Source organism: Cydia pomonella, chromosome 4 (genome assembly GCF_033807575.1).
Source record: "Cydia pomonella isolate Wapato2018A chromosome 4, ilCydPomo1, whole genome shotgun sequence".
Classification (NCBI taxonomy): domain Eukaryota; kingdom Metazoa; phylum Arthropoda; class Insecta; order Lepidoptera; family Tortricidae; genus Cydia; species Cydia pomonella.
In genome coordinates, this window is record NC_084706.1 from 8,006,972 (window position 1) to 8,022,433 (window position 15,462).

General features: G+C 34.3%; 1 protein-coding gene across 1 annotated transcript in view; it reads left to right on the plus strand.

The window, feature by feature from the left end:
- Nucleotides 1–15,462, plus strand: part of LOC133516986 (proton channel OtopLc-like) — a 38,720-nt gene that overhangs the window by 19,953 nt on the left and 3,305 nt on the right. Inside the window, exons 5-12 of the mRNA XM_061850085.1 lie at nucleotides 980–1,133; nucleotides 3,150–3,261; nucleotides 3,696–3,845; nucleotides 4,062–4,206; nucleotides 8,326–8,522; nucleotides 12,548–12,704; nucleotides 13,919–14,059; nucleotides 14,797–14,896. Of these exons, the coding sequence (XP_061706069.1) occupies nucleotides 980–1,133; nucleotides 3,150–3,261; nucleotides 3,696–3,845; nucleotides 4,062–4,206; nucleotides 8,326–8,522; nucleotides 12,548–12,704; nucleotides 13,919–14,059; nucleotides 14,797–14,896 (1,156 nt within the window). The remainder of the gene's footprint in view (nucleotides 1–979; nucleotides 1,134–3,149; nucleotides 3,262–3,695; nucleotides 3,846–4,061; nucleotides 4,207–8,325; nucleotides 8,523–12,547; nucleotides 12,705–13,918; nucleotides 14,060–14,796; nucleotides 14,897–15,462) is intronic.

Sequence of the window (15,462 nt, forward strand, 5' to 3'; positions counted from 1 at the left end):
CCAAATAGTCACTCGGTAATAGATAACTCTTTAAGAGCCTATTACCGACCCATTCGATATTTCTCTGGGTCGGTAATAGATTTCTATACATTCTATTACCGAGGGTAATCTGATCATACCATCGGTAATAGGCTTAATTTGGAGTTTAATTAAACCTAATTCCGACCCATAAAAAGAATAAAACACAGATGTTTTTTCAAATCAAATCAAACACGTATATTACAAGCTTCTTGTAAAGACAAAATCACATAATTGGCAAGTAAATTTTAGGTTTTAACTCAAAATAAAAAAAAAGTTGACAGATTAAGGGTTCCCATAGAAACAAGGAAATCGGTGCTGAAGTTTTTGTTAAAAATTAAGGGTTAGTTGAATACTTTCCATACCACGGAAATAGCTCTTTAATAGCGTGAATAGATCAAGATTGGAATAAATAAAAGAAATAATAAAACTGATAATTTGTACCAAAACTAAAGAGTAAATAACAAAACTACCACTTTTTCTATTACCGTGGCATACCACGGAATTACTTACCACAGAAGTAATTGGCGCCTATCACCGCTGTATTTTATTTTCAATTTTAAACGTATTTCCCGGTCAAAAACTAAGTTAAAAGTAATTCAAAATCGTGTAGAAAACAATACACAACCTCTTAAAAGGCATTGCACTAGTTTATTTGCCATAACTATTACGTAAAACACTAAATAAGATTGGAGTGCACTTACCTGTGGTGTCACGCGTCTGTATGGAACAACCGGTTCTTGCGCCGCCGTCGCACAAACTGCCGAATCGCGAGTTTTTTGTTACACTCACACAAATGCACACTAATGGGCACGATAGACCAATGAATGAGCTTGTTTTGTGTATGCTTTATTTCTTAGAGAATAGATCTGTTTGCTTGCAAAATGCGTATTTGTAAACACCGCGGTGTTAGACGTCGATTTTGATACCCGCGTTAATAGCCGCCGTTACCCTAATTCAGACAGCTACCGGCTTTATGCACCCGCGAACGACATGCGTGGCAGTGCGACGCCGCGCAAGCGCTCCGTGATCACCATGGATGCACAGTCCATCCGCTCCGTGGAGACGCACGCGCCGGCGCCGACCAGCCCCGAAGATAACAAGCGGCTAACAAAGTCAGTCCAACAATGTAATATAAGTAATAACTTAGATAAGTCTTTTAATTACACTTCATTTGATTGCAACCATAGTGTATGTAGTTGGGTCACTCAATTTTTTAACTGTAGGTTTTTGTGTCCCCAGAAGAAAGTATTTGATTTTAATATTTCTAAATTATGTAATTGTTTTATATTGTATATCAATATAAAGCACATGTTAATGCCGTACTAACAATACCTTGTAACCAAAGTAAAAAATATTATACCTATTTTCATATATTTTTTTATCAGTAAAAAAGTTGTCATTATGAGTAAAACAGCTGGGACGGTAACATATGCAGTTGTATATTTGCATACTCCAGGCTATAAATTCTAAAACAAAAAGGCAAGGGTCAAATATTGAGACCTACTTTGTGCTTATCATTTTTAAGTAGCTAGTGTAAGCTAAAATGCATTACGAATATTAAAATTTCAAGATTCTTTAAAATCATACAAACCTTCAGTAAAAAGTAGAATGACCCAGTTACAACTTAGGTTTATAGAACTTAATTTTCTCAAAGATATTTTTTATTATAGCGAGTGCGTACTCTGTGTACTCACTTACAAAGCACTACTAAAACTTAAGGGATATGGGAGCTAAGATTTAAATATTTTAGGTGAACATATCCGTCTCGCTAACGGCTCCTAGATACAAACAACGCCAGGTTTGACGAAAAATTCTGCGTAAAAATTTCAGAAAACGATGTTTCGTACTCGACTGTTTCCTCCTCCAAAACTTAACCAAATATAACGAAATTTTGAGATCTAAATGGTAATGAAATTATCTGTGTCGGACTGTTTTGTTTTTTAAGCTTATTTATGTCAGTTTTGAATACCTTGCTTCTTTTTGCGGCCTAGTAAATTAGGCCGTTTTTGCGAATATTTGAAGTGCACTAGTGCCTTAAGAAACAAAAATATCAAAATAAATCAAAACAGTCCGACACAGATATTAATAATAATAATCTGTGTTGAAAAAATCATTGTTCGAGCTTCAAAAACCATGGAGGAAACAGTCGAGTACGTTTGTACGGAGAAATGACCACTCCTGTGGCCTCTTAAATATAAATAAAAACAACAAAAAAAGTATGTTTGGTTGTTACACAAAGCAAAGTTTCTTACGCACACAAACCATAAGAAACCCCCTTAGTGTAATACGTACAAATCGACTAATTACCTATTACACAAACAATAATAAAACAATAATTAGTTAACTAAGTATAGATAAGATGAGTTGATAGGGAAGGATCTACAAGTTGTTACCACGAAATATACCGGTTATTATATATTGTATTTTAAGAATATGTAAATAAGGTCTACAACAGTATACGCGCGATGATTTTGTTTACTACTTGACGACGATACCTTCTATTAGGAATTAAGAAAACCAAAAGGCTGGCCAAGTGTGTGCCGAACCACGTATAATGAAGGTTCCGAAGCAACATACTTACTAAAGCGTATCTTTGCGTTTCTTACGGCTTTTAAATAAGAATCATTTAAAATATGTTTTATTGAAAGTATTATGTCTCTTTCCCCGTAATTTTATCATATTATTCTTTATACGCCTGGTTCAGAAGTGAATTTTGGAGCGATTGTTTCTAAACATACTGGTTGAGTTAGTAAATGTTTCTTCAGTTATTTTATAAGTTTTATAACACTTTGATATTAGCCTTATATTCCTTTTTACGTTTTGTTACAGGTATTAAGCGAAAGCCTATTTTTTAATGTTGCAAAACTGAGTAACGACTTACAAAACACACCTTCATTTCAAATTATATTAACATACCTACGCTTTATAGTTAATGGCTGTGACATACATACAACGTATGTATATAGACGGACATTATAACAGAACTCAATAGGTGTTTGCCATTTCAACCACGGAACCCTAAAAACCTCTTCTTTTTCTTTGTTGGGATTATTAGTGCGATTCCCTAATATTGTTTGTAAGTATTTCATATTTTTTTCAATTCGTCTCAATTATTTTTTCTTTTTCAGTGAATATATGAATATCATATTAAGCTCAATATACGCCATATTATTAGTGACTTTTGGGTTGATTGTGTACTTATCGGAGCCATTCGTCGATTTTGTAGATAATGCATCCACGGTAAGTTAACCTACAAAATAATCTGTTAATTTTCTAATATACTTACGAGTAAGTAATAAAGATTGCTATTATGGAGGTATTTATAATTTTATTAGGAAACCAACTGGGACCTGTTAAATGCGAGTTCTATAAATGCCTTCCTGAGAATGAGTTTTTACTCGTATCTGCAAACACTCCACCTCGTTAAATTCATATTCAATCAAAACGATTCCTATTCTACGCGGAAGAAGATAGATAGATAGATGAATACTCTTTATTGGCACACCTCAGCAAAAAGATACAAAAGAAAAGAAAAGAGCCAATTAATTAAATGTAGAGGCAGATAACAGGCGGCAAGAAGCCGTGGGAGGAGGGTATAAGTTTATTTTTAAATAATTTTAACTATTATTACGAAACATATACACATTGTGTAAATAATTTGTTTTTTTTTTTAGTATTATACACTGACGCTGACCTGCATAGGATTCGTTTACCACTTATATTTGTTCATCGATATAGGCCGATACAAGAAAATTGCCTTGCAAAATCAAAGAACTAAAGGTCTGCATGAGCAGAAGATTGTGGAGTATTTTAGGAAACAAGAGGTACGTAGCATGATTTGAATATTCCACTTCGCTGCTATTAGTTCCCCACATTAAATGCTATAATCATTGTCTCGAAAATATAGCTTAGTAGTCATAGTCATAACACTTCTACAATAAATGCATACATAATTCTTTGTTTGAAATTATTTTACATATTGAGGTGTGCAACAGACTAAGTATAAGTAGGTATATGTTTTTATGAAATGTATTTTTCAGGAAGAATTTGGTCCAAGTACGCCGGGTACGCCCGGCTCCGAAGTATTCAAGCCGCCGCCGCCACTACTCATTCCCTTAAAACATGCTTATTGTTTTAGTCAAGGCCGACATTCCGGCAGTTTCTATCTTAAACTTGGCGCTGCTGGTAAGAAGAAGAACTCGATAGTAATTTGTTTTACAAGGGGGCAAAGTTGTTGTTTAACCGCTCGTGCTATTATTGAAACACGAGCCAGCGAAAGATATCTAAATTGGACCACGAGTGCAGCAAGTGGTTCCAAAAGTGGAAACTTAATCGTTGCGGGGCTTTCAAGGCACGAGGGTTAAACAAATTTTGCCACCGAGTGTAACAGAATTTTTCACCATACCAACGCGAGGAAAATACTTATTGTAAAGTATCAAACAAAATCAAACCAAATTAAACCCAAATGACCATAATTTAATATTTATCATTAAAACTCATCATTTAAAAGTTAATTCTACCAGCTAACATAAAGAAACAACTCAAAATTTGCATTAGTAATCACTTTGCCACACACGTGTATACCGCAACTTACTCATTAGTTTTTGAACAATCAGGAGAGACTTTACCAGCTGGTGTGGTGAAAAACAATTTACGTTCAATAAATTTATAAGATAAGAGTATATGTCCGGAATTTTTAACCTCTGAGGTTTACTGTCCTAATACTAGTATTAATTACCTACAGTAAAAATCATTATTAAATCGAACATGCTTTTGTTTTATTTCGTTCGATTCTAAAACAAAACAAATTCTATTTTATAATACCATTGTTTCTGACTGACAATGTTTGTTTTATGGTGGGCCTCTTGAGGTTAAAGGGACTGCAAATATCGAAACAAGCTTTAGATGCTGGCGTATATTAATATAGCTTGTGAAGAGTTGAGTTGCTTGTAAAGTAAGCTGCAGAGATCTCTATGAGTTGACTAGTGAAATGTGACTAAGTATATTGTTTAGTTTTTTCGATACTAACAGGCCAATTCCAAGAATATAATGTAATACCTACTGATTTACTGATCTAACATGGATCTGACATAATTCCAATATGAGATGGTTCCAATCTCCTTTAAACCTGCTGAATTGCGCAATATGTCAACCTTCAACCAAAAATTTCACTTTTGCACTGACAGATCTTTTTATTTCAGATCAGCAGACCCCGTTATCAGTGGTGAAAATTCATTGAAATAGAATCATAGGGTTGTCACACATTATTCATTTAATTCGTGTACATTTGACACACGGGTATAAATGTCGCTTAAAACATTTTAAGATGAAACTCATTATTTTTTAGTTTATTATTGCACTGTCACCGAATCTGTATCTATGTCACGAAATGTAAAAATACACATATGTAATATACAGGAAATAGGGAAAAAAATGAGTTTCAAGATGTATGATTCCCAGTTTTACATATTATATTTCACTCATAGTTACATCTGTAGGATAAAAAAATTAAATTTTGTCACAAAAAAACTATCAATAACTATTGGAGAAAAAATTATTTTCTATTGCACAGTTTTACTAAAATTACAAACTATTTTTTCCGCGTCGTATTCGGTTTATTTCCAGTTTTGCCATTAGCTCCATTTTAAACTGAGAGAATTCAGCACGATTATCCAGGAAGTTCATATTTTTACCGAACATAAAATTAAGTAAGTATATGACATCAGACATATTTTGACAAATAAATGTCAATTTAGTACCTAAGTATTATTATAGAGTTCAACAACCAAATGAAACCTTTTTTAAGGCAATTGGCTTCACATTATATAGCGGCCGCCCCGGCTCCGCACGGGTATTCAACATTTATTTTTTAAATATAATATAGCCTATGTTCACCGGGGATAGTGTAGCTTTCCAACGGTGAAAGAATTTTTCAAATCGGTCCAGTACTTTCGGAGCCTATTCAATGCAAACAAACAAATCTTTCCTCTTTATAATATTAGTAAGATGAATGAAATAAGTAGGTATATTGTTTTCATCAAATATTAGGTACCTATATTAAAATACAGGTGTAAATATTAATGTAGTGCCAGCCCTAGTATTTTCAATGTTTCTTCACCACTGATAACGGGGTCTGCAGATCAGTAGCATATTGGAATGAGATTTAATAACTAAAACTTGAATTGGCCTGTAAGTTCTTGTGTCGCAGCTTGTGAAGGTTTTGTAATAGTCGAATGCGTTGTCTTATGATTTTTGTGTCATCCGAGTTCAAATATTCAAATTGATTTTTCACTTTTTCGTCTTTGCTAACATTCCGGTCGTATATTAGAAATCGCATGTAAGAGCAAGAACATATTTTTTTTTACATTTTGATCAATATCCAGGATGTAATCGGCATACGCGCGGAAGCACAATATTACTGCATATGTCTGACAGGACGTCGAACGATCGGAAGCTGTGCACATGTAATATCTATAAGTATACTTTGGTACCTTGGTGTAGGAAGGCACGAACGAAGCATTTAAGTAATCCTCTAGCTCATAGTTGACGACGCATAAGTTTGAAAAATAATAGTTATTTTGTAATTGATATGTAATTTTCATATTTGTATTTATTTAATAAAACATTTAAAAACAGTTGAACCCAATAAACGTGCAATAATAATAAATATAATATTTTTGATGAAATGTCTATTTACCTTGCCATATTTTTGACTTGAGAAATGACTAACTAACCTCACCAAAAAAAAAAATTGAGTATATATAAAAACTTTTCCGATCGTTTACCGTTTATTCTAATTGGTCCCAGAGCTGGTGTCCATAAAAATCTGCCCATTTTCCTTAGTTCACTAGCTTTTTCGACGCAGCTTCTTTGGTTGCCCTGTGGTAATAAATAACAATTGCTAACTACGAGCGAGCGGTGGTTAAGATTAGAATAATTAGAATGAATTGTTTATTTAGGAATTGTCGACTCTTTAATTTTAGGAAAACGAAAATAATTTTACATTTAACAAAGGTTATGTTTTTAGTTTTTTGACTTAAATGGGTCCGCAATTAAAATTACTATTTCATTGTTATTATTTATTTAGGTATAAACCTAAACCGCTAACGATTAATATTACATAAATAATCTATTTTTTTTATCGAAAGAGCGAGCGAAGCGAAACAACATTCAACTTTGAACACACGGCTGGCTAGGGGCCGGGCATTTCGATGTTTTTAAGCTGAACTATCAGAGGATAGTTTGATGGATAATAACTTAAGTGAATTTGTTCTAAATTAAATGAAATTGGGTAAACGCGTGCCTGAGGGCATTATATTTTAGTCGGTATCCTGCCTTTTCGCCGAAAATTGTATTGCCGAATTTCACTTGCCAACCAACTTTTCGCAGAAATGTCATTAGGCAGAATAAATTTTCCTAAATAGTTATTTCGCAACCATTTCATTTCCTAACCCCATAGTTGGGAAATGAAAATTGCTAGTACGCTAGGGCTAGGTGTGGTTGGATTATGAAAAGTTGGGAAATGAAATTTCGGTGAAAAGTTGGTTGGCAAGTGAAATTCGGCAGTACCATATTCGGCGAAAAGGCAGAGAACCATTTTAGTCATTAAATTATAAGCAGACTCGATCAAGGAGTAGAAGAGCCTTGAAGACCAAAAAGCTATTTGTGAGGGGTCTTGCTATTCTGGTCATCATATTTGCTATAGAATAAATAAGTAAGTAAGTAAACACTTTATTGTACGAGAAAAATAAATATTACATCAGATGGAAAATAAAGTATGGTCGAGTTTAGTATCAAATGAAAGTGCTCGGTTTACACATTTAAATATTGTTTTTAAAATAATCAGCATGAAGATAAAAACGAAATAAAATAAACATACATACTATAGGACATTTGGCATTAATAAAGATTACGACCTACCACAGAATACAGTTTATTTTAATATCAATGCTGACTTAAATCTATCAGTTAAGGACTAAATATTGCACGCAATAAATTGCACGCGGTTCCCGATCCTTTTCCTACTAAATAGGTGGATTCAATTGATCTATCTTTTTGGCGAGTTCATCCGCGAGTTCTCAGTTCGGGACAAAATACTAGTTTAAAATAGTTTTCTTATTATTCCATTGCCCAACTCAAATACCAATGATAGTGCTATCTCATTTACTTCTATAGAAATAGACAGTGAGCGCGCTTTCGGTATTGACAGTGTGTTTGTCGATGCAAGAGTTAGTGAGAAGCGAGGGGTTATGCACAGATGTACTTAAGTAATAAATTAATTTTCATTATGGTGCACTTGTACAGGTTTCGCTATGGGCCACTTAGTCCACTCTGTGCTACTGATCGTCAACCAGGTGGCTTACGTAATCGATGACAACGTAAACAACGACAAGTGCGTCAACTACTCGCAGATCGCGCAGGACATCGTCAGCCCCATCTACTGTTTCCTGCAGCTTTTCTTCGTGTTTAAGTACTCAAACGTCATCATTTTAAGAAATAAGGTATTTATACATTAAATTTCATACAATGATGGATTTTATTTTACTCACGTCAGATGTAGCATAGACGAATAAAAGAAAAAGGCTACCAAACAATGTATTTGATATAAAATTACGTACCTCCAATATTCAGGTTATTGCCAGATGGCGCCATTAACGTAGCATTGGTTCCATTCATTTTGTTCAACGGTTAGGCTCTCTGGTTTCGGGTTCGGGTACCGCAGCGCCATCTAATAAATGAAAGTTGAGTTATTTAAAAAAGGTTTTAGTTCCATCCATTTTATTCGGCGTTTAGATCTCTGTTTATAATTACTCAAACTCCGTTCAATAGATAGCGCTGAGTATATAAAGAACGTGATTTTGTGAAGAAATTTCCAGTTTTCTTGTGTTAGTAGAAATCCGATAGGTACAGAAACCCGACATGGTATAATTTCAACTAGAACTATTAGCAATATAAACTGAAACTTCACGATCAGTTAATTGATCCCTGACAAGACGTGGTAAGTTTGTAACCTTCCAGACACTTTCGCCTTGTAATCTAACCTTGCATAATCTAGGCTTTCTTTATACAAGTGTGATGTTATTGAAATCGCTAATGCATTTTAAATATATCCATACGTACAACCATACATCCAGCTGCAAAATTGGATTGAAAAGGGTGGTTCTGATGGTGTCCCTTGTGTTCATAAATTTATTACTTTGTTACGAGTACGAGCTTATTTATCACAATTAGCACAATATAGACATGTATAACATATATTAAATTAATGATTGCGATAAAAATTAAGATGTTAATACGCATAATGTGATTATTTTATCACTACACCTTATAAAACAAAGCTCCCGCTGCGTCTGTCTGTGTGTATGTATGTTCCCGTCCCGATAAACTCATCGCTTCTAAAAGGATTTTCATGCGGGTTTCACCTATCGACAAAGTGATTCTTGAGGAAGGTTCAGGTATACACGTTGTAACATGAGGAAACCGAAAGATTTTAACAGTGTATTCCGGATCACATTTAGAGACATATCATATACCTAAACTTTTCTGGATTTCGTCTAGTTTAGAGTTAATACCAATTTAAAAAAAAACATCTTCTGATTCTAACTTAGTGCAAAACGTCTTTTAGATGGCAATGATGCCATTATGGGATGACGTCAAAATATCCTTATTGTTAGATGTCATAAAATGACAAGTAACCTTTGCAAAAAGTAGGTTTCACTAAAAAAATCGTACTAATTCATTTTCACTGCCATTTTTACTATAACATTAACTGTTTATATACAAATACATAAAAAAAATTGAAAAAAATACAAAAGAAAAAAATATTCTTCGCGAAATTAACAAATAGGCCTACAAATGTGCATGGTTAAAACCTTTCAGGTTCCTCGTGTTACGCCGTGTATAGTTAAAACGTGTGTAGCCGGGGCGTGTCGCTAGTATTTTTAAAGTAGCGCGGTATGGAAGGTAGAGGCAAGGAATAGAATCTCCATAGGCAGAACTGTTGCAAAAGTATCCAACTGTCAGCTATAAATAATAGTTCCAAATCTCTCCAGAGTAGCGCTAGAGTATCTAAGAACCTAGGCGTTATTGACGGAATTTTTCAAGTATTCTAGATATTGTAGCGCCACTTATTGGTTTTCTGTCAGACATTTCTGGTACAAGAAGCTTCTATTCCTTCCATATAGCGCGGGTAGCAGCTTGTGACGTGCATTGACATTTTACAAGTTGATTTTTTTGGCGACATTGTTTTTTTTACTAGACACGTCAAAAAGAAAGATGACGTTCATAATCTAGATTGGGAGACCCGTCACAGGACAGTATTTTATAAGTAGTATTTTATAAATAACGGTGCCTTAAACTGATGTCATCTGACATATCAGACTTGTGACTATGGACAGTAGAGAAAGGACGACAATCTCTTATGGTAGAACTGTTGCAAAAGTGACCAGCTTTCAGCTTTAAATAATAGTTCCGGTGGCGCTATGTAGGCGCATGGGTATAACATCATTAACATCAACCATAGAGGTATAATAATATACAGATGAAATGGGGGAGGGGCAAAAAATAACTCGACCAAGTTGCGTAGGTTGTTTTTAGTATGTTGTCAGGAATATTAAACCGGGTTTTGAAATTTTGTCCCATTGCGTATCTCCTGTGCCTCACGGGCGTACGCGTATAGCTCGTCTATATAAAATACTAGGTGTATGACATTTCATTTCGATGTATTGTGAGGCCTATTTAATGTTTTTTGATGGACACTTTTCATACATAGAGATTTTGGTCCTTTTTAAACACTTCATACTTTGACGGTCGAACGAAACTGCATGAAAGATTCTATCAATTCATATTTTATACTATTATGAATGGCAACACTGAATATCACGTAATCAAACGGCCATCATTTCAATTTTAAAACTCTGGTGTGCAAAACTGTTCCATGAAGTTAGGTTTTGTCAGTGAGCTAGTCACCGTTCACATTTTTTTAGTCAGGTTTGTGATTTATTTTCTATTGTTATACAGGTTGTAATAAAAATAGTGGGGATCCGTTTTCGGAAGCCATATTCGATACCTTTATACTTGCATAGTGTTCTGAGTAGTGAAAAGTAGAAGAAAAAAATTTGTCACGCAAAAATATTTTTTTTTTTAATGGGGCAGTTTGTCCAAGTCGGCCAACCCTCCACACAAAGGCAAAAATTTCCGCGTCTACATTTTTTTTCTACTTTTTCCTAATCAGAATACGATATCAAATATGACCTTAAACGGAACCCCACTATTTTTGTTACACCTGTATAGTACAAGTACATGTTTCATTATTTCCGAATATTCTGATGATAACTTTATCATGATGTTATGTTACATATAACTACATAAAAATGTTAGCAATAGTAACACTTCTTATATATTACCAATAATGTTTTAATGGCAATAATAATGTCTATAAAAATAAGAAAGCATCGGTAGCATGCGTTACATAACTAAAGTAAACACGTATTTTTTTTAATATACCAGTTAATAATTTTTCTCTTTTTATGGAAATATGACAACATTTTCATAATTTGAATGTAAAATACTGTTGAGTAAAGAAATACTTAAAACAGTACATTCATACATATTTCAACCGTCACATAGGTGACAGGCTTTGATGACTATGTTAGTTAAATAAATTAAAAATAAAATAAAACTTATCTTAAATGTGTGAAATAAAACAAAATCTCAAATAATTTAGAGTAATTTCTTGACTCTGAAATTTTGGATATCAACAATCCCACAAAAAATCAAATTAAAAAATCGGTGTCATTTTAGGCATGGTACACGATTCAGTAAAACGCCCATGAATGAATTCATCCATAAAGTGGCCAATCAATTTCGCAGCTGGATATACCTAAAAAAGTATACATACGTCTGAAAATATCGATACGAAAAATGTGCCAAAAATATGTATACACTACCTTAATATACCTATGGGCAATAAAGTCGTGTATACATATTTTTGACACTTTTTTCGTATCGATATTTTCAGACGTGACCGTACATAGTACTCAGTACCCACATAGTGTGTCAATTATAGGAAAAGTGCTTGTATAATTACATTATCACCCTAAAGACAAATTTTTGATACAAAAAGGTCACTTTTAATGGGCAATCAGTTAGCGAAACCTCCATGCAAAATAAAAACTACTTTTACCTACTTACAGATCAATGCTTGGCCTGCCTGGCCCTGAGCCGATGAAGACGTATTTAAAATTATGTAATATTTAAACTCCATAAGAATAGTTTGAGTTAGCTTCGTTACTCAGATAAGACTACTTAACATACTCATTGTTGCTTAGCTTATCGGCCTTAATGAACCATGTACATGTCTTACGTGAGCGAATAGAATGCGAACGCGAAGCGGCGCGGCACGCCTTTGATACCAATGGTAGTGTCCTACGTGGGCGATCTCCGAATGCCGTTGTCGCGTCGCATTCGCGAGTCATCGCTCACGTAAGCCACGTTACGTCACGTTATGATGTTCGCTGGTCGGCAGGGTTTGGCTAGCTACGCCTTCATGCACATAATCGGGAGCAGCCTTTGCTTCTGGATCGGCACAATCGTCCGGGAGACATTAGTCGCACTCACTATCTACGCCTACTCACAATATGGACCTGGAGGGCCATATGAAAATGCCACTAATTATCACTCAGGTTAGTTCGGTTGTACTCTCCATATAGGTATTTATAAGATAACTGTTGCAAAGAATGTCAAAATTTTAAACATCACATTAAAAATCGAGATAAAACAAATAAATAAATAAATAATCTTCAAACCTAAACCTAGATACGTACCTATATTTATTTTCCTCGAACACGGCAAAAAATATAAAAAAAATGGTTAAGATTTAACCAGTGTGGTTATAAATATAGGTATAGTCTGTCAAGTAAAGTATGTCAGTAGCAATATACAGAAAATTAAAGTAGGGCAACACTCAAAATGCAGTATTGCGTTGGTATTGCGCTAAGAAAAACAGCAATGTACATCGAAGCAAAACATGTAATTATCATAACCTCAAATTTTACAAATAATTACAATCAACGAGCGTGATTGTATATTGTAGGTACCTTGACTTTGCTTAAGTTTATGCACAAGCTTATTTAATATATTGGTATTTAATGGTGACAGCAAAAATTTCTCTTGAAATAGCAACGATTCAGAATGTAAACAACTATTATGGCTGTCATTCACTATTTCTTATTTTTTATTTATTACGAGCATTGGCAATTTTCATTCACTATCCACATTCCACAGATAAAAAACAGATGTCACGCGATTCTGGAATTATTTAAAAACAGTGTTGCTAGCCCGCGATTTTTCAAATTTGCCGCCTTTTGCTACTGACAAGATTTGCTTGACCAAGTACATACTTGGTCAAGCAAATCTATGTGTCTAACATATGTTTGCGATCCATAGTAGCATCGAAATTGCTGAACCTATTTCGAGGGGTATCGATACACTTCCTTGTACTAAGATATGCAACATAAATATGTAAATAACAACCTTCCAAAAAGGAGTAGGTTCTATGTTAAATTTATTGTACACTTTCATATACATGCTATACTTAATAGATAATAAAAAGAAAGAATCATACAAAGAAAATTTGAAAAATAAGCTTTACCTATTATTTCTTGGGAAAATTGAAATGAAGTAAGTAGGTACATCAAAATTATATTTAATTTCATATTTATTTATTTTAATCTTTCATATGGGCGAAATGTGGATTCGTAGGTATTGAATTCTAATTTAAATTAATTAGAGTTCAATACCTACTGCGCAGATCCAAATTCCGGTATATCGAGAGGTTAATGAAGGAAATCATAAGGCGGTTTATAAATTAGTTCACTTAATCACTTAACATTTTCAGCTTCGAGCCAGCAAAGCAGATTATTTGACGTGAGCAGCCTGTACAACAAAGAGTGCGTAGGATCCACTGCTGTCATGGAAGTGATTGAGAGCTTCTCGCCGTACCTTTACCCGTTCAGTGTCGAGTTCAATATCCTCATAGGTATGTACAATAAGATATATCAAAAAATAAAAAAAATAAAACACATAATGATTGCCTATTGTACTGTTATTTTATTAATATTATATATACTTGCGATTGCAATGTTTCAAAACGATTCGGCTATTAAGAGTAGATTAAAATCGACGCTTGCAATTTCTTTAATAAAGTTAATATGTTAAAAGATCAACACTGAGATCATTTTCGATTAAAAGCTGAGTCCCTGCTAAAGAAAACAAGTTATTCTGTACTCAATAGTACGAGTAGATAAGGATTTAATGAAAATACAGGTTATGAAATCAATATACCGGAGTTTTTGTCGTCATAAAACGCCAACACGTAACCAAATACACTGTGTGTTCTTCTAGTTTTACCAACATATTCAAGTCGCTTATTTTTTCCCTTTTTTAAACCCCGATGCAAAAAGAGGGGTGTTACCTATATGTTTGAAGCCAATATGTGTCTATCTGTCTGTGGCATCTTAGCTCTTCAACGGATGGACAGATTTCGATGCGGTTTTTTCTTGAAGTAAAAGCGAGTTTCCTTTTTAGCTGTGTTTGATAGGAATCGAACTAACAGTTTGAAGAGTATCAGCTTTTTTCCAAAATAATATAAGGCCTTTTTTGCATAAAATGGCTTTTTGGGCACATAGCTGAGGGTTTTTTTTTTAATTGTTGGTTTTAATATTTATTAATTTAAGTACATTATCGACTTAACGAATTATTTTTCCAATTTTCCAGTTGCCATATACTACATAATTTGGAGCAGCATCGGTAAATGCGACAACGAGGACAGCGGCGACGGCACTTCTAGCTTGGGCGACAACAACACCGTTTGCCAGTAAGTATACCAGTCATCAACGTTCAATATACCTTTTATCCTCAAAACTATCCATATTTCTAACATAACTCACGATACTACCATTGACTTATACAACGTGTTACACGAGCCACTGAAAGTGGGGTGGGTACACGTTGTATAGGTCATACTAAGCAACATTTACTATGGGAGAGTCAAAATTTCGGCTTTGGTTTCATAGTAAAAGTTGCCCAGTGTGACTTATACAATGTTTACCCACCCCTTCAATGGCTGGTGTAACACTTTGTATATTACCTACTTCGTAAAGACGGGCCTTTCGGGCACTACGAATTGGGCCAGTTAGTTGGTGGGCAAATCGCGTTTGTGCACATGTTCGTTGGCGCGGTACTGAACTACTGACATTTTATTTGACGTGATGACGTACCTATGCACATTATTGCAATAGGTATGTATGCAATTTATAGCGACATTTTCACGGGGCCATATGAGTAGGTATAATCTTGTTAAGCTTTATTAGTGTATCAAAAATGCCACCCTACTGCTATTTATAATTTCAAAACCTAAAATTGAATTTTTCTGACTTTATA